Genomic DNA, 24,638 nt, shown 5'->3' on the forward strand with positions numbered 1-24,638 from the left:
AAGAAGAGACGGATCCCCTCCCCGGTCTCCTGTGTACGAAGGAAAAAGAAGGCTCCGTAGAGGGAGTGAGTCTCGCCCCCTCCCTTACCCCTGAGCAGCGCGAAGACTGTCGCCAGTTATTGGGACAGTTCTCTGACCTTTTCTCCCTCGTCCCTGGAGTCACCAGTTGGTGCGTCCACGATGTGGACACTGGGGACAGCCCTCCGGTACGGCACAGGGCCTACCGCGTTCCCGACCGAGTGCGAGCCTGCATCAAGGCCGAAGTATCCAAGATGCTAGCCCTGGGAGTGGGCGAAGCCTCCGACAGCCCATGGGCCAGCCCCGTGGTGCTGGTTCCCAAGGCCGCGGTCCCTGGCGCTGTCTCTGAGCTGAGGTTCTGTGTGGACTACCGAGGGCTCAACGCCGTCACCAGAACCGACGCTCACCTCATTCCCTGGGCAGACAAGCTCATTGACCGCCTAGGGTCTGCTCGGTACCTCAGCACTTTCGACCTGACCAGTGGATACTGGCAGATCGCCCGAGAGAGATCCGCCTTTTCCACCCCGGATGGTCACTACCATTTCCGGGTGATGCCCATCAGAATGAAAAACGCCCCCGCCACCTTCCAGAGACTGGTGAACCAGGTACTGGCCGGGTTGGAAGAATTCAGTGCCGCCTATCTGGACGATATTGCGGTATTCAGCTCCCACTGGACCGAACATCTCCTCCACCTCCGGGAGGTTTTGTTAGCCCTACAGAGGGCGGTTCTCACCATCAAAGCCAGCAAATGTCAAATCGGACAAGGGTCCGTGGTCTACCTGGGGCACCAGGTCGGCAGTGGCCTCGTAGCACCCCTCCAACCTAAGATCGATGCGATCGTAGCCTGGGAGGCCCCCTCCACCCAAACGGAGGTGCAGGCGTTCCTAGGGCTCACGGGGTACTACCGAAGATTCATAAAGGGGTATGGCAGCATCGTAGTGCCCCTCACGGAATTGACCTCCAAAAACCAGCCAAAGAAAGTTAGCTGGACCCCCGCCTGCCAAGAGGCGTTCGAAGCACTGAAACACGCCATGTGTACTGCCCCTGTGTTGCAGGCCCCTGACTACTCCAAAGAGTTCGTCGTCCAAACGGACGCATCCGAGCATGGCATCGGGGCCGTCCTGTCCCAGATGAACGAAAAAGACCTGGATCAGCCAGTGGCCTTCATTAGCCGGAGGTTACTCCCTCGAGAGCAAAGGTGGCGCACCATCGAACGGGAGGCCTTCGGGGTGGTTTGGGCCCTGAAGAAGCTGAGGCCCTACCTGTTCGGTACTCACTTCTGGGTCCAAACCGACCACCGACCCCTCCGGTGGCTAATGCAAATGAGAGGGGAGAATCCCAAATTGCTGCGATGGTCCATCTCCCTCCAGGGGATGGATTTCACTGTTGAACACCGGCCGGGTGTTGACCACGCCAACGCCGACGGCCTGTCCCGATTCTTCCGCCTCAGTGAAGAGAACCCCCAAGGGGATGGGTATTTCTCTCCGCCTTCAGCTGGGGGGGACGCGTGTTGGACCTGGCCTTGTGGCGTGGTTCCCCCCGCTACTCAGCTCCCCGTTAGCCCAGCTCCGTACTTAGAAACCCCTAGCTACCCTGCCCATGTCCGACCAAACGCCCACGGCCCGCATCGGCTTGTCCCTGGCCACCTTCCCAGCCCGCGCGCCCCAAACCCACCAGGCCCCATAGGCCCACCGGCAGCCATTTTCCCTTCCCGAGATCTCTGACTCCGTGGGCCTAGCATGACCCCAGCCCCAGCGCAGCTTAGGCTCCAGACGCGCCAGCCCCCGTTGGGAGGGTGAGGGCTACCCTAGTGAGAAGAGACAAGGAGTTTCGATGGCACCTCCGGCCTGCTGACTTCGTCAGGGCTCGAGGAGCTCTCTAGTCTGAGTTGAGTCATCCTCAAGTGAGTAGGATCACCAGTGCGACTACCACCTTCTGTAACCCCCCGGCTCGAGGATTGAGAGCTGTGCGCAGGGTACGCTACGTACTGGCCTATGAGACTGAGACTGTCCCGCTACCCCCTCCCTGAAGCCTTGAGACTTTTTGCGATCCCTCGATTCTTTTTATGTGATTATGAAGAAGTTGATATCGAAAACCCACGGTGTGGTGTCTGTTCATAAGTGTGGTGTGGTCCTCGTGTGTACGATTCAATACTTGAGGTCTCCCCCGGCGGGGATCTCTCGTTAAGGCTCGGCATTATTGGCGGGAGAGGCGGGTCACGGAGGAGTCGGGTAGACATAACCTGGCCTCTGGGATCGCCCTTCCAACAAACATTAATGTATATATTACCTAAAATTCACAAAGATCCCACTAATCCACCAGGTAGACCAATTATTTCGGGAGTCAACTTCATTCTAGAAAGACCCGTTAAATATGTGAACACATTCTTGAAACCTCTGGTGTGTGGAACTTTGAGCTTTCTACAGGATACAATGCAAGCAAGTACACTGCTAGAAGGCTTACCATTCGAAGAAGAACACGAACTATTGGTCACACTGGACATCGTCAGCCTCTACTCAAACATCCCCCAAGAAGCAGGCCTAGAAGCTATGCAGTTTTTTCTTGAAAAGAGGGTGAGACCGCATAATGTGCCAACAGATTTCATACTAGACTTGACTGAGATCTGCTTTAAATAAAAACATTTCACCTTAAACAGCAAGTAGTACCTACAATTAAAGGTATTGCTATGGGTTGTCCTTTTGCCCCAGATATGGCCAATATGTTTATGGCGCTATTTGAAGACAAATGGATCTATCAAAACAATTTGTTTGAAGGGCATATTAAAACATGGCATCAATATATCGATGATGTTTTTATGCTGTGGAGAGGGACCTCAGAGGAGTTGGACAGCTTTTTCAATTGGATAAACAACAGAAGTTTGGACATTAAATTCACGGTGAATTCGAGTAAGATCAAGATGAATTTTTTAGATCTATGGATCAAACATGACGAAGGCCTTCTATATACCACAGTACACACAAAAGACACAGATAGAAACACATTTCTAGACTTCACGAGTTTCCATCAAAGAAATCTCTGTAAAAATTTGCCCTTAAGTCAGTTCTTAAGGATAAGATGTTACCGTACAAAAAAGGAGGACTATTTTTGGAATGCAGGCATCCTACTGAATAAACTAGTGGAGAGAAACTACCCGAGAAAGCTACTCAAACGCTCTATGAAGAGGGCTTGGTACACTCCAAGGGAGTCACTCCTGGAACCAAGAATAAAAGAAAGAAGCAAGCCATTAGTCTGTGTTACAACGTTTTCGGGCCTATCGAATGAGGTGAAAAAAATCATGAGAACAAATTGGAACACAGTAAAAGGCCTCCAACCACTCTCACAAGTACCAATATTTGCGTTAAGAAAAAATAAAAGTATTAGAGACAAGGTAGTACGAGCAAACACGACCATCAAAGTGGAACCAAACTCCTTAAGAACAATGTTATAACTTCCACCAATACAAGGGCACAAGAAATGTGGAAATTGCATATCATGTGAGAGCACAATAGAAGGCACGGAATTCAGATATGGCAATAAATATATCAAGCATAAAGAATTCACAAACTGTAATACTCACAACGTAATTTACTGTGTACTTTGTCCATGCCAAAAAGCATACATCGGAAAGACGACACAAGCAGTCACGAAAAGAATTACACAACATTGTTCCAAGATAGGATGGAAAACCCCCAATGCACCTATGGTAGCTCACTGCATTGAGAATGGCCACGGCCCAAATGACATAAGTTGGACAGTTCTCAGGCATATTAAAGACATGAACATCAACAGCAGGCTCTTAAGAGTGGAAGCTAAAACAATTATGTACCTGGGTACAATTGAAAATGGCTTAAATGAATTAAAAGAGATGACACATTGCGGTTGAACCTCAGGAGATACATGAACAGTTAAATGCAGTTCAGATTTGATAACTACAAGAGACTGAAATATTCAGACATCTAAGTTACAGATAACAAAATGGGAACCTCCATCACTGCCCGGCCCCTTTAAAATCAAATGCTTTTTATAAACAAACAAGTGTGACACATTTTAGTTAAGCCTTAGGAGACACATGTACAGTTAAACGAAGTTCAGATTGAAGAACCCCAAGAGACTGAAACATGGAGGCACCTCCACCCATACAACGAAGTTATAGACAACCAAATGGGAGGCAACATCACTGCTCGGTTCTTTTAAAACTATGAATTTTCAGTAAATAAACATGTTCTGTTGCATTCATTGTATTGAGGTTGTTGCTCCCAAAATATGCACATATTCTCCAATATGAAACCATAGATCCAAGATAGGCAAATCCAATGCTAATTAGGACTAACGCCTAAGTCCTGATCACCAAAAGCCACCATCTGGGCACACATGCTAAATATACCTTTCATTTTGAGTAGATACTGACACACGTGGGCCACTTAGATATGAAGGCTGCATGCTTAAAACAACAAGCACCCAGTTACGTTAATGGAATATAAATACAATATAGTAAAATATATCCAGTACAATAAATATATTAGATGATTTTATGTACCCCTACAATAAAGGTGGGATTGATAAGGTATCGAAGAACGAGACAGAAGTCAGGCAGATGTACGCCGCTATACTACAACATAGTCAGAACGAAAGCCAGGCACCATAGAAGGCAGATTCCGAGCATGCGCGAACACACGCAAAGCCGGAAGGATAATCTACTCAAATAGCACCATCAAGTCAGGCTACCGCCCGGAGAAATTGAAGAAGACGCCAGAGAAAGAGAATCCCAGTAAACAGTTAAAACAGGTATTCAACTGCTTCATTCAGCTTCATAGAAGCACGGGGTTCTAAGGGTAGTAAATGATGATTATAGCCGGCACTGCGTTGGGGTCACGCAGAAATTACGAGATAGCAATAGACCACTACTCTTGCCACATTTAAGACACGACTGACTGATGTTCTATAAATCAACCATTTTGAATAGTATTGCATACATTTGAAATTTGCCCCTCAGAATATAACTGCATTAAATGTATTTAACTTGTTCCAGGTTGGTTTAAGAATCTGTATGTCTTCCCTTTTCTTCCATCAGTCCCTAATCTTTTCGTATAATAAAAGAGATTTGTTCTCATTAAAGTTTTTAATCCAGTTACTGATCTTCCGTTGTAAGGGCCAGTTAAGGGTTCCTCTAATGCTAGTTTTATAACGCAGTTTTTTCATATCCAGTTTTTACAATACAGATTTTAATCTAATAAAATACCACTTCAAAATTGTATTGGAATGTTGAATCCCTGTTTCAATCTCCTCCCATGTTTTCCAACAATTCCCCTTAATAAAATCCTGGATCTTTTCATAACCATTTTCTTCCCATAATCTCATTATATTGTTCTCCGAGATACCTATTTCCCCTGTATACATATTCACAAGCCTGGTTGAGTTATTAATTCTTAAAATATCGAGGTGTGCCAGAAGCTGGGATTTTTGTTTAAGTAGCCATTGTAAGGTCTTATAACGGACTTTCTTAGGGTACCTGGTCACTCTTGTAGGGTCGATGATGTTTTATTCCCTTAAAATCTTTTTCATAGAACAATTATCTGCTTCTTGAGCATCTAAAAAAAATATCTAAAACTGTGATCTGCAAATGTCATGTAATAATAGTTTCTAATATGCGGGAGAGATAATCCTCCTTCTGCAACCAGATAGTTGAAAGTGCTGAGTGCCAATCTTGGTACCTTATTTGCCCATAGGAAAGAGGAAAACATCTGCTTAACCCCTTGAGTGCTCATGATGAGGTCAGCTCGTCATGAGCCTTGGTGCTCAGTCCTCATGACGAGCTGAGCTCATCATGACAGTTGGAAAGCTCACACGCTGGGCTAATACCCCTGCTGTGCTGAGCGTTCCATGGAAACGGGTGTGGTCATGATGAGCACACGAGCACAGTGGCACATGATGAGCTGAACTCGTCATGAGCCCCGGGGCACTGTGCGCGCCCCCCTCTTCCCCCCAGCACTCTAGGGGAATTTGCCCCGCAGCCAAGGCGTTAAAAGAAGCAGTCTGTATTGCACAGGGAGCTGTACTAAAAAGAAAATTAAAAAGTGGAAGGATAGACATTAGAATTAATGCAAAACGTCCCATTATTGATACCGGGAGCTGATTCCATCGTGCTAACTGCAAGCTCACCTTTTTCAGCAATGGAATATAATTTAGGGAATAAATATCTTCTACTTTCTCTGTTACATAAATCCCTAAATAGCTCTTTGGGCGGGTGTTATGTATCTGTCTGAATTCTGATAGAAGAGAGTTCACAATACAGTTGCATAATATGATTTTTGTTTTGGTCTTATTGATTTTATACCCACCTATTTTTTTAAAGTCCGCAAAGACTCTCCTAACTTCTGTCTGAGTGACTATCTTTCAGTCCAGAAAGAGAACAATATCATCAGCATAGAGTTTTATGTTCGTCATTCCTCCAACCAGAACCGTATGGGCTCTTTTTCCCTAATAGCGATTGCCAATGGTTCAATAAATAGAGCAAATAAAGTCAGGGAGAGGGGACAGCCTTGCCGAGTGCCTCTGTTTATTTGGCATGTCCCCACATTTAGTGAGTTGATTAAAATTTGCGCCTGGGAATTCATATAAAGTTGCCATAATAAAAATACAAATTCATTTGGGAAACCAAACCTTTCCAAAATCGCAAAGACATTCCATGAGACAAGATCAAATGCTTTTTCGGCATCTAAAAACCAGATCTGTGCCTCAACCTTATTAACATAAAAAAACAAAGCTTCCAATACATAAATGGTACTAGTATAAAGATGTCTCCCTGCTACAAAACCGCACAGATCTGTCCCAATAAGTGAGCCTACCATCTTATTTAATCGTTTGGCAAGCAGTTTAGTGAAAATTTTATAGTCAGTATTTAAGAGGCTTATTGGCCTATAAGAATTCATGTTTTCACTATCTTTATCTTTTTTCAAAATACTGACCACCACTGCAGTGCGAAATGATGCTGGCGGGTCCCCCCCTTGTAGTAAGTAATTGGCAAGTCTTGAAAATTCAGGGCAAAGTGTTGTAGAAAATGCTTTAAAAAATTCCGCTGGAATACCATCCTCCCCAGTGGCTTTACAGTTAGGCAGGGAGCTGATAACCACATCTAGTTCTTCTTTCGTAAATTTGGTTAGCAACAGCTATTTAAAGTTACTTCCTAACGTTGGGATTGACAATTCCTGTAAAAATTCATTAATTGTTTCTAATGCGACCTGGTGAGATGTCTGATAAATGTGTTTATAATGTTTAAGGAACACCTCGCCTTTTGATGGTGTAGTCTTCATGCAAGCTTTAGTTATTTTATCCTGAATGCAATCAACTCTGTTACGGACTTGGTTCTCTTTTGCTTGCCAGGCTAGCAATCTCCCCGGATACTTGCTTTCTTCATAGCTTGTCTGAAGGTACAACCTACTTGCCATATCCCCTAGTTCATAGTAAAATTCCCTCATTTTTGTTTTAGCATTAAGTACTTCTTGCCTAGTCGCTGGATTCCTATTTCTATAATATTCTTGATTCACATGGGCCAACCTAGTTTCTAATGCCATTCTCTCCTCCCTTTTGGCCTTCTGTTTTGGTATCTCTTTGGAGGTGATTATGCCTCTCAATGTAGCCTTAAAAGCATCCCATACTATGTTAAATGGGGCAGAATCCTTGTTTATATTTAAAAAGACACTTATCTCCTTCTCTATTTCTGCACACCATTGCTTCTCTGCTAGATTGAGTTTCTTAAAATACCATCTTCTTGATACTTCTTCATCTATCTATCCTAGAATTTTTTCCATCTTAATGAGAGCATGATCTGAGAATATATTTGCTAAATGTTCATATTTACTGATTTCGAGATTATGTGAAGTTAAAAAGAAGTCCAGCCTAGATGATGAATCCTTGCAGTTTGTTGAATGTACATACATGTGTAGGAACCATGTATTTTCAGTTTCCTGATTGAAAACATAGGTTCTCTAGTTTCTGCCCTTGACACTAAATCGAACAATCATACATTTTTGCTTGGACATCCTTTGTATCGATGTTATCAATAGTCTTCAGTTTGCTGGGATAAATGGAAGTGCTTAGAAGTATGTAGATGCCTTCTTCCGGTGCATTGGTATTTGGTGGACTGGACTTCCAATACAACGAGTTTCAATTACCCTGGACCCGCTGCCTGCACCAGCATTCATAAAATTACTTAATGTTTGCTGGTTCTTTAATTTCTGTTTCACTGGTGCAAGGCATACCCTTTGCAAATACTCAAATTGCACACATCTAAACCATGTGACAAACACATCCTTAAGTAAGAGCTGCACGTGCTTCTAACCAATGGGTGCTTCCAACAATTTCCCAGGGGCAAAAAGTTTGCTCTGTGGTATGACCGAGGGCTGCACTGATGCCAGGAGGGTGGTGATCTGAGTTCGGGGGTGTAAAGCGGGTGGGTGTAGGGTAGGCCTGGGAGGCAAATTCCGTTCCGCTCGCGGAATTTGGGTAATTTGGGTAATTTCTCGTTCTGCGGAGAACGCAAAATTGCCCAAAATTCTGCATTCCGCGACTTTGCGAAATTTTTAGCTTGTTCGCATTCTCAAAATGAGTGTTCTCGAGATATTTCCCCATGAGCATGCAACAGCGATCGCGAACAGTAAAAAAGCACCGAGGACTAGCAATTTCGCGTGTTTGCGGAATTTCTGCGTGTTCGCGAATAATTTGTTATCGTTTTAGAGATTTGCGTAACGCGATTACGCAAATTCCGCCCACCCTTAGTGTAGGGGAAGTGAAGCATGTACATCTAGTAGCTGAATTGAATTGCACTCTTAAATCTGGGCTCAATCCTGGCTTCCCCATTTTACCAAATTGTGTGATCTTAGGTAAGCTTTGTTTAACTTTCCCTCCTTTTTATTCATTATCACGTATAAGAGCACCTCAAAATACATGACTTCAGGGAGTGTTCTGTACAAAACCTTCTCCTGTGTTTGATTTAATATACTATAGTACTGTCCATGTATAATAGAAACCCCAGCCACTCAAATGGTGCACTTACCAACTGACTTGCATCTTAGTTCACTATAGTGATTGTTTTTAGGATAGGGAGAAGCATGATTGTTTCCTTAAAAAAAATACTTCACAATTCATTGACATCTGATTTACTCAGGTGAAACGGTTCTGCATGTTAATGAAATAGACTTTTCGAAGTTACGGAGTCTTTATCATATATCGACAAGTTTGTTGCAAGATGTCTTTAAAAATGAAAGCCTTCCTAAAATTAAGCATTGCAGGTCACACTAGTTACTTCCTTTCTCCTGCAATTAACTATGAAATGGATGCTTACTGCTTATTTAACATCTTTTCAACGTTAGAGCTGAGTTAAGTAAACTTTTTAATGTTAGAGCTGCTCTTCACCAGGGGACCACATGTAAAGATCAGGAGGGCCATACTTTCAGTATCACTGTTCTAATGTAATGTATTACTTGTAAAGCGCACTGTTGCCAGCCGGCGTCCTGGCGCTGTATACCGCTGGGGAACCCGGCCTGGCTTTCCCTGTGGGATGGTCCCTACTGGGAATCCCAAAGGTGGAGCCAGGCATCCCCGGCGTTGATGGGGCCGTTGTGGAGATTAGGCAAGCTAATGTCCAGAGTTGCCGAGTGGGACCCCTGGTTAGAGGAGGCACCGAGGTGAGAATTATTGAGTCCGCTGACCCTGGTTCACAACCCTGCCGCGTCGGGAATTGAACCCTGGTCCCGGGCCGACTTCTGCTCCCGGGTCTGCCGCCTCTAACCAGTGAGCCACACCACTCCATTCTACCCTTTAGTGTTGAAAATGCCTGAGCATCAGCTAGCCTTCTAATTGAAAATAGATGCCTTTTTCTTAGAAATGTTACCAGATGACTCCATGTTACCAGGGACATCATTTCAACCGGGATAGTCCACTGATTATGATGATATGAACCAAGACTAAAACACCAGAATGCACCTTGTTCTCAACTAAATTAAAGCCTAGGAATGGAAATCTGGATGACTGAGAGTCATTTGGTAACCTTATTTCTTAAGTCTTCTGTTTGATTGTCTGCCAGAAATGTTAAATGACTCCCAATAGTATATATGCCAAATACAGTCCTACTCTTGAGGGAGGACTTGCATTACACAGTTTTTATGTTGACAGGTAAATAAGGATACCACATGACTCCATGTCACCAAAGACGTCATGCCACAGTCCTGTGCCTTCACTGAAAAACCTAATGCATTCTGGAAATTGCAATTGTGATGAATCTTGGTTGTTCTAATTTAACTAACAGATGAGAAAATAATGGAAACGCCAGAAATGGAGCATTGTGCTGGCAATGACATGGAGTCGGCTGGGTACCCGGGGTGGCCACACTGAGCATCCTGTGGAGTGCCTGGAGCATGAATTTGTGTTGACTGTAGAGATAAGAGACATAGGGGCATATTTACAAGCCCCTATCGCCACCACCACGTCACTTATACTGATGATGTGGTGGCGATATGAGCTTTGCCTTATTAAAAGGCAACTTTAAGCCACTTAACGTGGCTTAACGCTGCCTTGTAAATAAGGCCCCCTTTTATGCCACACTTAGCGTGAAAGGGGTGAGTAATGGATGTTGTGGTGGGCGTTCCACCGCAACACCCATTGTTTTTATGCTGCCCCCTATTTACAAGAGCAGCGTAAATAGGAGGAAGTAACAAAATTAAGACTAGTGTATACCTGGTCTTAAACAGACGTAACGAGGGGAAATGCTTTATTTACCCTCGTTTTTAGGTCGAGCGACCTATCTCAATGCGCATGCGCATTGAGCGGGAGCTCGATATATAGGGGCTTAAACAGAGCTTACCGAGATCAGGCGATTCCCAGGCGATTTCTTGCAGTGCATGTGAAAGCGTGTGCACAATGCCACCAGCCGCTTGCCTCGCATTACCACATCAAAGGCGGCCGCGTCTCAGGCCCCTGCTGCTTCACACCCTCATGCCGCTCTCCCCGCTCCGCCCCCTCCCCTGCCCGCCGTGTCGCATTTCTCCTCGTACTTTCAATTTGACGGCCGCAGGCCGTCTCTGGTGTTTCTCCTTGTTTTTTTTACTTTTCTTGTTTACTCTCTCGTCCTCTTCACCATTTCTCCTCCCGTTTTGGCTTCTTCTGGCTGCACCTCAGTGACGCTCTGTCTATAAAGACACTACAACAAAACACAGCTGCAGATTGATAAAGATTTTCCCAGTTTTTTGCCAGAAAGGTACATATCTGTGAAGGACTTGGAGGCAAAGGATTTCTCCTCCCCTAATTATTCACGGCCGGCCGCCCTACTTTCTCCCTCTCCCCATCTCCCCCTCTGCCTGCTCTTCTCTCTCTCTCCCTCCCCCCTCTCTCCCCTCCGTCCTTCGCACTCGCATGCTCAAAACATGACATTGAACTGTCACATTGGCAAAGATTCTACGAACCTACAGCAAGATATCTTCGGTTTATCAAATGTTGGCTATGTACATGCGAATGTCAATTAAAAAAAATACTAAAAGTAGCCAAAGTGACTGAATAAATTATTTCAGCCAAGATGATCTCACAAGAACGGCCACTTCTATTGCTCGTAGCTCCTTAAATGTTTCCTATTTATTGCAGAGGCTAATGGGAACGCAGTGAGTTCAAATTACGATACGTAGACAGGGTTCTTGGCATGGTGTTTACTTTCTGTTCTGCACTGCTTCTTGACCACTAGGGCCATGAGTATTAAGGGCAGATCTCGAGGTAAACAAACAGTAAGCCAGAGGTAACAACACCTGGTAACCCTGACGAATCTCAATTGTCGTCTATTTATGAACACAATCAGACTTTGAGATATTAATCCCATAATTCAAAGGTGCAATTTATATTTGAGGAAGGTCATGATTACGTGCCACAGGCAATACAGTGGAGAGAATGTGTATGGTGTATAGCCGTTTGAACTAAAACCGACTTCTGTGCAGGCATGTGCTTAAGAACAAGAAAGCAAAGTGGAAATGCATACTGCGAGTTAGAAGAGTGAAGAACTTACCCGTCTCATTCTCCCATTGGACATGATGTCTGCAATTCCTTTCGCTGCATCGTTTTTCTCTGCAACACAGAGGACTTTACGAATCTGAACTCTGCGAGCCTGCAACATGGCGGAGGACTGACAGAACCTACTACTACACTTAGATAAAAACCTAAACCCATAGGAGGCTAAAATCGCGGGCTGAAAGATCATCCCTTACTTAGGGGGGCGCTCCCAACTCCCACTGACTTCATGTCATATAGTACCCCTGCTCAATCATAAATGATTCCTGATTCCTAAAACTCCCTCTTTTAGCTTATATTGCATAGTTTGCTTATGGTAGCGTAGTGTACACCTCTATATCAAAATGGGATTAATTACTTTTGACCTGTCATTGCTTTCAAGTATTTAAAAATTTGTGAACTCCAGCCATTCTAATTCAGTACTAACAGTCAATTCCATCATCTTCTTGGGTCTCCATATCAGAGATGCACTGGTATTTTCACTAACACGGGCACTTGTCACCACTGCCCGCGGCTGTTACCTGCAGCACTAGATACAGAGGGGCAGCAAAGTTCAGGGCATACCCAGACACACACAACTACCCAAAATGTATTAAGGAGCGCCCCTCGTCCCAGCACACTATAACCTCAATTCTCGCAGTCACAAAAAGCAGGTAACTCTCCCTATTCCAAAACAAGGCATGCGTAACCCACCATCTACAACCCTTACATTCACATCGGTCAGTGATTGGTACAAAATAAGTACCCCTCTGTATATAATAAAAATGTCATGCCACATCCACCTCCACATCCACCATCACCACCACATCCACCACCACATCCACCACATCCACCACCACCACATCCACCGCATCCACCACAACCACATCCACCGCATCCACCACCGCATCCACCACCGCATCCACCACCACATCCACCACCACATCCAAACTTCACCAGCACATCCACCATCACCTCCACATCCACCATGACATCCACCGCCACATCCACCACCCCATCCACCACCACCACCACCCCATCCACCACCACCACCACCGCATACACCACCACCACCGCATCTACCACCACATCCACCGCATCCACCACCACCGCATCCACCACCGCATCCACCACCGCATCCACCACCACATCCACCACCACATCCACCATCACCACCACATCCACCACCACATCCACCATCACCTCCACATCCACCAAGACATCCACCGCCACATCCACCGCCACATCCACCACCACATCCACCACCACATCCACCACCACATCCACCACCACATCCACCACACCCACCACCACCACATCCACCACCACCTCCACCACCACATCCACCACCACATCCACCACATCTACCACATCCACCACCACCTCCACCACCACCTCCACCACCACATCCACCACCACATCCACCCCCACATCCACCCCCACATCCACCTCCACATCCACCCCCACATCCACCACCATCACCACCACATCCACCACCATCACCACCACATCCACCACCATCACATCCACCACCACCATATCCCCCAGATCCACCACCACCACATCTATGTGTGTGTGTGTGTGTGTGTGTGTGGCTGTGTGTGTGTGTAGGTGCAAATGCAATGTTCTTGGATTTTCGTCACAATAAAATACACTGAACATAATCTTCACAAAAGTTATTTACAAACGTTTAAGCTATTTCCATTATAAATTACAATAAATTTTATTTAAGTATTAATTATTTACAAAATTAAAAGCCATTGTTATTTGCAATATCAATACATCTAAGTCACGTAAATACAACAAACATTGCATTACAAATGCTATAGGTGTCACATTTGCGAAAGTTAAAACTATTGACATTGTAACTGACAAAGCTTTTGCTATTTTCAAAACCAACACATAAATAAAAAAAGTGTCATTTACAATACCAATTGCTCAAACTTTCCTAATGCGAGACCTATTGCATTTCCAATGCTTGTTGCTGTTTCCATGTGTAGGACACATAGAAACAGCAAAATACCAATGATTGTTTATGTGCAGGAAGGTCCCCCTTCCTGCACATAAACAATAATTTCTAAAAAATGCAATTTTACAACTTCTATGGGTGCTACATAAGCAGCACACATAAAAGTTGCAAAACAGCATTTCAAGATTGTTTATGTGCAGGAGGGGGGACCTTTGTGCACATAAACAATTTTTCCCTCAACGCAGGCACCCTTGCACTATGGTGCAAGGGTGCATGCGTTGGCGCTAGGCAGCTAAATTGCACCATTGCTGGGGGAAATGCAGGGCTGCACCATATTCTAGTAAATATTGTGGATCCCTGCATTTCTCAATTGATGAAACGTGTCGTTAGCCTTCTTGGCTTAACAACAGGTTTCGCCACTTTCTTGTAAATATGCCCCATGGACTGCATCACTCTAGCTGTAGGGTTGTTCTGATTAATATTCCAGTACTGATGTTTGTTTTAGTGGAGGTCAGTTTCAGGGAGGGGTGCATGGTTACTACAACTGCTTGAACACTCTATTAATGGCAAGACTTTTAGAGTGGTAAAGCTAGAGGCCATGTAAGGCCTGTGAGCAAAGGGTAGGAATAGATGGGCCTAGTAATACCTAACTGCTATCTCCTCACCATATGAACAATTTGGTTTTGTCCCAAAATGGCAATGCTCGTTACATTTTCTGAAAACTGGTATGGTAAATGTTAATTTTGCACAACAGCAGTTCATTGTAGAAGTTAAATGGGTCCACTGGAGTTCATAGATGAGACTTGCAGGTTACAAGCAAATGTCAGCAACAGGCGCTAAACCCCCTGCACTGCCTCCTTCTGTCGATCTGTCTGCCTGCATGTAGGCTTGATCACTGTTAATTAAGCATACTTGTCCATTGCTGTGGAGTAAGACCCCATATCTTTTCCCCAAATACATATAGTTGAAACCCTTGATCGCACCCACCTGAATCGTAGCTACTTTAATAATCCTTAGTCAATTTCACAATCAATATACTCACATACTACAATTTCTAAAGCCCACCCTGGCATGTGGCACAGAGGTGGCATTATGATAATCCTTTTACCAACCTCTAAGGATAGTTACTACTTTGACTCCTGGGTTATACAGCAGTCACTAATGGGGATGCATCAAACCATATTACCTTCATAATTACTTGGAGATTATTGGAGCATAATGTGTGTCACCTATTCCTAATGGCAGTGTTGGATTAGGATAAAGACACTGCATATCTATTAACACATACTAAACAATGAGTTTCAGTGTTTACTTGGATTCACCAAGATGGCAAGCCTTTCACAAGCTCTAGCCTTTTCTCTCCTTTCAAAATGGACCACTTGCAGGACCAAAGACAGTTACCACATCTGAGGGGGGGGGGGCACAAGAGGTAAGTGGCTATCATTGGGAATCCTCCTTTAAACGTAATTATGTTTGAAGGAAGGAGGACTGAAAAGGATGAGAGAGGGTGGAGGAGATTAAGGAAATGAGAGTAAAGAGTAAGATGCAAAGAGAAGTGGAAGGAAGAAGAAGGAGCAGAATGAATAAGGGGTGAAGAAGAAGTTGGGGAGGTTGTGGCTAGGTGTGAGTGTGTCAGATTGAGCGGTCAGTGTGAGTAGTGTGTGTGTGTGTGTGCAGGTTGAGAGGCATGTGAGCAACTGCAAGGTGAGAGGTGCATGAGACATGAGTGAATACTTGGTGAGCAATGCCTGAGTGGAGGGTGAATGTGCAGGAGGACAAAAGCCTAAGGACAAGGTCAGTGGTTACAGAGTGCAGAGCGAGTGGTGTCTGAGCGCAGGGTGAAAGGTGTCTGAGTGCAAAGAGAGCGACGTGTGAGTGTACAGTGTAATTGGTATGTTTCAGGGTGAGCGGTCATTGAGAACAGCATGTGTGAGCAGGTTGAGAGGGTTGTGAGCAGTTTAAAGGTGAGAGGTACATGATTAATAAGTAAGTATGTGTTGAACAACGTCTAAGTGGAGGGCGAGTGTGTAGGATGACGGGTGCCTAAGGACAAGAGGAGTGGTGCCTGAGTGCAGAGTGAATGGTGTCTGAGTGCAGAGAGAGTGATGTCTGAGTGTACCGAGTGGTGGATGTATGATGTTACCACACGATCAAAATGATCGCAATACATTACATCGCAGCTTTTACAACGCAAGTTGTTAACATGACTAGCGCTGTAGGGTGCTGGATTTAGGAATAGTATGATTTACTATTCCAACTCCAGCCTATGTACAGTAGGGAAGGTGTTGATATAGTAAATCACACTATTCCTTAGTCTAGAGCGCCCTCCAGTGCAAGTTGCGGTAACGATTTGTGTTGTACAAGCAGCATTGTGAATGTATTGCAGTGTTTTGACCACGTTGTTAAGGTTGTTTCCCCAGAGTGGTTGGTGTAGGTTAGGGTGAGTGGTGTATGTGTGCAGGTTCAGAGAGATGTGAGGAGGTGCAAGGTGAGAGGTGCATGAGTCATGAGTGGGTACGCAGCAAGCAATATCTGAGTGGAGGGTGAGTGTGATGGAAGTCTTTCAGACAAGACCGAAGTCCTCATCCTAGGATCTCCCCCTCCGCCTGGGACGACTCCTGGTGGCCCTCTGCCTTGGGCACCAACCCCAAGCCAACAGACCACGCACGCAACCTGGGCTTCATCCTGGACTCCTCCCTCACGATGACCAAACAAGTCAACGCCGTCTTGTCATCCTGCGCATGCTCCGAAAGATCTTCCGATGGATCCCCACCGAAACCAGGAAGACTGTCACCCAGGCCCTCGTCACTAGCCGACTGGACTACGGGAACACCCTCTACGCGGGAACCACAGCCAAACTCCAGAGAAGACTCCAGTGCATACAGAACACTTCGGCACGACTCATCCTGGACATCACCCATCACAGCCACATCTCTGCGGTATGCAGCGTTTAGAACGCAAGCATTACAACGGAATACCGTAACAACGCGGTCGTAACAACGAAAGTTGTTACCACGCATTGCACTGGGGGACGCTCAAGGATAGTAAATGATTTAATTTACTATCCCAACACCTTCCCTACTATCCACGGGGACTGGTGTTGGAATAGTAAATTAAATTGTTCAATTTTGCGCCCCCCCAGCGCAATGCGTGGTAACAACTTTCGTTGTTACGAACGTGTTGTAAAGGTACGCGTTGTAAATGTATGCATTCTAACGTCATACATCCATCTCTGCCCATCTGAAAGACCTGCACTGGCTCCCCGTCAGCAAGAGAATCACGTTCAGACTCCCCACCCACGCACACAAGGCTCTCCACAACACGGGCCCGAAGTACCTCAACAGCCGCCTCACATTCTACACACCCACCCGCCAGCTCAGCTCGACCAGCCTCGCCCTCGCCACCATCCCACGCATGCGCAGAGCCACCGCCGGAGGAAGATCCTTCTCCTACCTGGCGGCCAAGACATGGAACTCCCTCCCCATCCACCTACGACTGACCCAGGACCATCTCTCCTTCAGGAAACAACTCAAGACCTGGCTATTCGAGCAGTAGCGGATCCCTCCCCTCCCAGCGCCTTGAGATCCTAGTGGGTGAGTAGCGCGCTTTACAAATTTGCTTGATTGATTGATTGATTGATTGATTGTGTGCAGGATGTGCCTAAAAACGAGGTGAGTGGCGCCTGGGTGCAGGGTGATAGGTGTCTCAGTGCAGAGAGAAAGTGATGGGGTGATTGTTGTGTGTCACGGTGAGTGGTGTGTGTGCAGATGGAGAGGAGTGGTGCGTGAGTAGAGGGTGTGAGGTGTGTGCCTCTGGCCCAATAAATGAAAATATGATTCTAAAGCAATCTGACAAATATATACATAATTTACACATAAAAGTACTATATGAAAGGGAAGGTGGGACTGACTACTGACTAAACAAAAACAGTCTGATTTTGATTATGGCTGACCTCCACCAATAACCAAAACAAAGCAGCCTTGAAGATCCCAAAGAGTGTTTTGAGTCAGTGGTTTCAAGAGCCACATACGGAATGCAGCACATTTTATATAATCCGCTCAACTGTCCCTTGACAGTGTTTGTGCATCAAGGGATTGAGCAGAGAGTAGTCTGCCTTATAGGAGGCATACAGGGCACTGATCATATTTTTAAAAATCCAGGGAAGCCCCAGTCGCAAAGAAATTGAAGAAGCGGACCACCTTAAAGAGAGCATGATGGGTGCAGAAGCCATTAAAGATAGTGGGTAGGATGCAAAGAGAGAATGTAGGGGCAGATCACCTTAACCAGAGTATAAGAAATTGGGTTACTGATTGAGGGGGTGCAACTCTATCCAAGCAGGAACCACAATATTTGTCAGAGTTAAGTCACAAGCAAACCCTAAATTAACCTGTGCTCAACATTCGGGTAGCTTGGGCCAGAGCAGTCAGGCTTCACTCGTGTTAAGTGTTTGTGCAACACTTCAAACAGTGGCGTCTCCTGGAGGGAGGGCTGGGGAGGGATAGGGTGGGGGAGTAGTAAACTCCGGCAAACGGCCGAACGGAGGTAAGTAAATAAATAAATAAATAAAAACGAATTATATTGCGCACGCTGCACTGCAGCGATGCAATGCTGTGTGCGCCACCTAAAGAACGCAAGCAGGGTACTGCCTTCTTATAGAGAGAATGTAGGGGCAGATCACACTAAAGAGACCATGTAGGATGCAGGCCAAATAACAGAAAGGAGGCACAGTACTGCCATCTTACAGAGAGAATGCAGGGGCAGATCACCTTAAGGAGAACATAATGAGTTCAGAAGTCATCAAAGAGAGGGTGCAGTGTGCAGAACACTTTAAACGGCCAGATCATACTAAAGAGAGCATGTAGAATGCAGGCTACCTAAAAGAAAGCAAGCGGGGTACTGTCCACCTTACAGAGAAAATGTAGGGGCACATAACCTTAGGGAGAACATGATGAGTGCAGAAGTCACTGGCAGCCAAGACATGGAACTCCCTCCCCATCCACCTACGGCTGACCCAGGATCATCTCTCCTTCAGGAAGCAACTCAAGACCTGGCTTTTCGAGCAGTAACGGACCCCTCCCCCCCAGCGCCTTGAGACCCTTCCGGGTGAGTAGCGCGCTATACAAATGTCATGATTGATTGATTGAGTGTGTAGGGTGCAGAGCACTTTAAACATACAGATCATATTAAAGACAGCATGTAGGTTTCCACCCACCTAAAAGAAAGCAAGGAGGGTACTGCCCACCTTACAGAGAGAATATAGGGGCAGATCACCTTAAGGAGAACCTGGTGAGTGCAGATGTCATTAAAGAGAGTGTGCAGGGTGCATAACACTTTAAAGAGAGAAAGTAAGGGCAGATGACCATAAACAGAGCATGTAGGATGCATGCTACCTAAAAGAAAGTAAGCATGGTACTGCCCACCTTAAAGAGAGCATGATGGGTGCAGAACCTGTTAAAGAGGATGTGTATGGTACAGATCACCTTAATGAGAGCATTGAGGATGCAGTCTAAGGATGAGCAGAACGCTCCGTTCCATCCGCAGAATTGGCAGACGTTTGGGAACTCGGCGTTATTGTTTTGTACAGAATTCTGGCCGAATCCAGCCAATCACCACATGGCGGGATTTTCCTCCTGCAAGGCTCCAGAATAGGCATGCTGGTGAGTGAGATTTGGCATCCCCTAGAATGGTTTTCTAACGTGGGCAGACGCCAGTATTCACAAGCGGTCACGGTCAGAGAGCCGCCGTTCGAGTAGACCTGCTGCCACTCAAGTAGATTTTCTACTCGAGTGGAGACAAAATCACCTCAATTGGTCAAATTCCTTTGCGTAATGCATTGTGCCATTCGAGCTAATTTTCAGCGCTACCTGCACTAAATCGTACAACGAATTGCATTTTTTCTATGAAATCTCGTGAAGATCTGTAACTCCGACAAATTCCCCGAAGTGAAACCCCGCGAGTTCCGCTCACCCCAATTAAAAGAAGGCAAGCAGGGTACTGCCCACCTTAAAGAGAGAATGTAGGAGCTGCTCACACTACAGAGAGCATGTAGGATGGAAGTCACCTAAAAGGAGGCAAGCACGGTACTGCCCACCTTAAAGAGGGAAGGTAGGGCATATCACCGGAGAGCATGTAGGGTGCAGAACCCTTTAAAGTGTGCGTGCATGGCATAGATGACCTACCACGTGTAAGGTGCAGACAAGTTATAGAGGGTGCATAGGTCCAAAGACCACCATCAAGGGAACAAGTGTTGCAGGCTTTAACCCTTTGCGTGCGTTGGACGGCCCCTGGCCGTCCGACGTCACGGTGGGCGTGTGCGGAGGACGGCCGGGGATTCTGACTGTTTGGGCAGCCTGAGCCCGCCCAAACAGACAATATTAACAACAGTGGGAAAGCCACTCCACCCTGCCCTCGAGTAACACCACCCACTCACTCTCCCAGTTCTCTCTGTATGCTGCAGCAGCAGCATACAGAGAGAAAATGACGTAGCCTTGGGCAGCCGGCCGCACCAATCAAAAACGTGGCGGTGGAGAGGGAGGCTGCCTGCCCTGATGACGTGCTGCCTGCAGGACTTGAACCAGGATGGCAGGAGTCGGAACAGAGTCTCTACGGACGGTAAGTTTATTTTATTTTATATATATATGTTGTTTTGTTTCCACACCCCTCCCACCAGCAGTAGAAGCACAAGGAAAAAGTATTCATTTGAAACGTTTCCACTGCTCCTATCCTTTCATTTCTTGTTGCCCTCCACCCCTTCTTTTCTTTTCTTTTTTATATAGCACGGGCCAGGACCCAGGAGACCCCAAAGCGCTACAAAGGAGATATTAGAAAATACTGCATAGTGCGAACACAATACAATCATTAACTCGGAAATCAACATTTAATACAGTAACTTCCTGGACTGTTAAACTTCAGCAAGAACAGATAAATTAGTTTGAAAACGAATTTCAAATCTGGCACTTTTGAGAGTGCTTTTGTGTCCAGACGAGTCTATGAAACAGGCAGGGGCGGAGCCTTAGAGAGCAATGTAATACCTCCAGCGATTAATGGCACAAGTTTAGCTGCAGAAAAAATACTTACTTTTCTCATGCACTATAGTTTTTATGCATCTGCTCTCGCTTTTTCCCATGTTTGACAGAAAAAGTAAACCATCAGAATAGAAATGGAGAGCTATTAGTTGGCCAGAAACGTGATCTGTGTTATTTTAATCTGAGTGAGCTTCATGAATGTGGCTGTAGTAAGCTTGCTGCCCCATTTATTTCCCTGGTCATGGATGCTTCTGAGCAGCTTTGCTCATGCTCCCAGTGTGGTTTACTTTCTAGGGAGTGCTTCATAGTAATTTCAAGTAATGTGTTCTGGGACTGTAGGCACCTCTATTCCATTACTCTCCGAGGGGCATACCACACAGCATTAAACACCAGAATTGTGTTTGGAATCTTTCTTGTTGTTGGTCTTTCTGGCAGCTGGTGAGGGACTTGCTTTGGGCAGTCGAGAAGATGTTTGAGAGGTGATATCCCATGAGGGCTAGGGTGTTTAGGAGGTATCTCCCGGGTACCTCCCGTAGGTGGTTCAGTCTCGCGAGCTTGCCGCAGTAAGTATGACAATTGTTTTACGCCTCACCTCTTTCAAATGTCACCAGCCGCCACTGCTTGTTCTGGTACAACACTGCTGCACTCGTGGCTTTTGTGAATAAACCAGGGTTTAATATTCCGTTAAACAGTGCTCCCAGGTCCGCAGCAGCTGCATTTGCATTCTGCCCAAGGGCTTTCCCTGACCGTGTTCCATTAGTAGACGTGGAACTCCAAATGTGTTAAACTCAGGGCTTTAAGTGGGTCGGGTCTCACCGATGCTGAGCACCGCCAGTTTTTTAAAAGAGGCCTCGAAACGGGTCTCTATCGGGCTCTGTTTTGTGCCCTGGCACAGGCGGTCCGTTTTTCCTGGACTGCAGTGGCAGCAGGCTTGCTCACACTGCTCACTTCTCACTAGTGGAAAAGTTACGCCATGACGTCATGCCTTCATGGTAAATGTTGTAGGGGAAGAGAAATCCTTTAAAGAGAGTCATTTTCTCTCTGGATTTCCCTTCTCTTTTTGAAACTCAGGAGCAGCAGCATCGTCGGTGTGTCGCCAGGGCTTTAAGTGGAAGCTTTTTCAATATTATATACAAACCATAGTTGATGATTATTTATCTTATGCAACTAACAACCATTGACAAAAAGCCAATAGTCCTGACTTGTAGGTATGATGTTACTTCTATCATAATTCTGGATGCAGTGACAGAAACAGCCAAATACAATTTGGGCGGCACACTATGCTAAGCACAGATTTTTAGCTTACTTGTTTGTAAGAAACGCCCTTAATTACATTGGCCACGCCCCTATGAGAGACCCCCCAGTTTTTTCATCCCACTTACAGCCCCGGTTAAACTCCTGCACAAGTACGGCTGCAGCTGGTATGAGATGCTTCAGGTGTCAATGACTGGGATGCGAAGGGGCCCTGGCCAATCAAAACACGTGCTACACCGATACAAAATCATGCTAAGCCATTTCCGGTTTGGAAAAGTTTGCTTGGAATTTCAAGGGATCGTGGACACTCAGGTGCACGAATGTTTGTGAACAACGTTTTTTTAAAGTGCTTATGATCGTACTATCTCAATTCGAAGCGCTGTTTAAAAACGTGTTACATTTACCCGACACAATACTAAGGAGCCGTCAACAAGAGGATCACATTCAGGCTCCTCACCCACGCACACAAGTCTCTCCACAACCTGGGCCCCAAGTACCTCAACGACCGCCTGACTTTCCACGCGCCCACCCGCCAGCTACGTTCAGCTAGCCTCGCCCTCGCCACCGTTCTACGCATCCGAAGAGCCACCGCCGGAGGCAGATCCTTCTCCTACCTGGCAGCCAAGACATGGAACTCTCTCCCCATCCACGTTCGAATGACCCAGGACCACCTAGCCTTCAGGGGACAACTCAGGACCTGGCTGTTCGAGCAGTAGCGTCCCCCTTCCCCCAAGCGCCTTGAGACCCATCCGGGTGAGTAGCGCGCTATACAAGTGCTATGATTGATTGATTGATTGATACTACTCAGTTTACCGACCTGAGAAGAGCAGAAGCCCGAGTCAACGTTGCCGGGATTTACCCCAAGTGAGTGTTTTACTGACAGTAACATGGCGACCATATGACTCCCTCAGCCATCCCAAAACAGATTACTATGAGACAACAGAAATAATTGTCACTTACAAAAGCGCACCAAGTGTACTCACCACTTTCTTGGCTCGATGCAGACTGTCCCAGGCCAGAGACACATCTGGGGAAAATAAGCACAGAATATATAAATATACCAGTTAAACTCTGCGTCAGGTTAATATAAAAGTTAAATGGTTCCCCTGTTTTTAAACTCTTGCTGCCAAATACTTCTCTTTTGTACTTCCGTCCCCTCAGCCTTCCTTCCTGATGCTCCTCCCTACCGACTAGTATTAAAATTAGCTCTCCGAAGTAACCGAATGGCAACGCCTAGCGCTATATCAAGTAAATATATAAATAAATAAATATATTGCGCATTTATCTGGTTCCATTTTTGTGAAGTGTGGGCGTAAACTCTCTCACAGAAGTATAGTGCACCCTACACAAGTCCGTCACGTCACGACATTCCATACCACCACTTTATCTGTATGGCACTGCACGCACCATGACACTCGAGTCCGAACCCTCAACGCGCCAACGCCACTCTACATTTCAACACCTCAAGGCAACATGACTGAAGTATAGTCCTACAGTACCCCGATAAACGTTCTTCCCTGACAGACCAAGGCAATGAACTGTCTTCCCATCCAGTCTCACGTGCCCCTGCGTGCATTCGACGTGATAACACTTCCGGTCCACACCAGCGGCTGTAAGGTGCTCCAAAACAGCAAAGACAATGGGTACTTCGGTCCTTTATCGTCACGTTTCCGCCACACCTTTTACCATTACGTGCCCACCACTCCACTCTACTCAATTCCTCTACGCTCATGAATATGTATAACGTGCCCAGGTGCGCTGTCCATGGTTCTGAAGGCAGACACCTATACGTATACAGAGCTGTGTGCATTTACTCGAAGCTTTGGACGCACAAAAAATGTATGTGTTTATTATGAAGAGGTGGGTGCCCCGTAGCTTTCCATGGTCCTGCAGACCGGCACACTTGCACATACATGATTACAGATGTGTGCACACCTGAGCCAAGGTGCAAAACGAGAATTGGACCTGCTCGGATATAAAGATGGGTGTACGCCGCTGTCCATGGTGCTGTTGATATACAGGTGCATACGCGCGGTTAGCTATATATACATGTATGTATCTGTTCCCTGCCACAAACCAAGAAGTGTTTCTGCTCCGATTTACAGGGGGCTGCGTGTCTACTCTCCATGGTGCTGAAGAAAGACACGTTTGCATAAGTTTGGTTAGAGACGTGGCGAGATGTTTCGTCCTCTTACAGACACAGACACATGTATATGTTAAAATAGCTAGAAAGGTGTATGCACCCTGCCCATGGTGCCGGAGAAGGCAAACATGCCTATATTCGGTTAGACATACATGTATACCATAAGGTGGAAATGGGAGCTGTGCCCAGTGAGATATGCAAATTG

General features: G+C 45.9%; 1 protein-coding gene across 1 annotated transcript in view; it reads right to left on the reverse strand.

The window, feature by feature from the left end:
* Positions 1-23,979, reverse strand: part of CCDC187 (coiled-coil domain containing 187) — a 296,756-nt gene extending 272,777 nt beyond the window's left edge. The window contains exons 1-2 of the mRNA XM_086919347.1: positions 23,970-23,979; positions 23,274-23,317 (exon numbers count right to left, since the gene is read on the reverse strand). Of these exons, the coding sequence (XP_086775473.1) occupies positions 23,274-23,317; positions 23,970-23,979 (54 nt within the window). The remainder of the gene's footprint in view (positions 1-23,273; positions 23,318-23,969) is intronic.
* Positions 23,980-24,638: the final 659 nt, after the last annotated feature.

This window comes from Lissotriton vulgaris, chromosome 5 (genome assembly GCF_964263255.1).
Source record: "Lissotriton vulgaris chromosome 5, aLisVul1.2, whole genome shotgun sequence".
In the NCBI taxonomy this organism is placed as follows: domain Eukaryota; kingdom Metazoa; phylum Chordata; class Amphibia; order Caudata; family Salamandridae; genus Lissotriton; species Lissotriton vulgaris.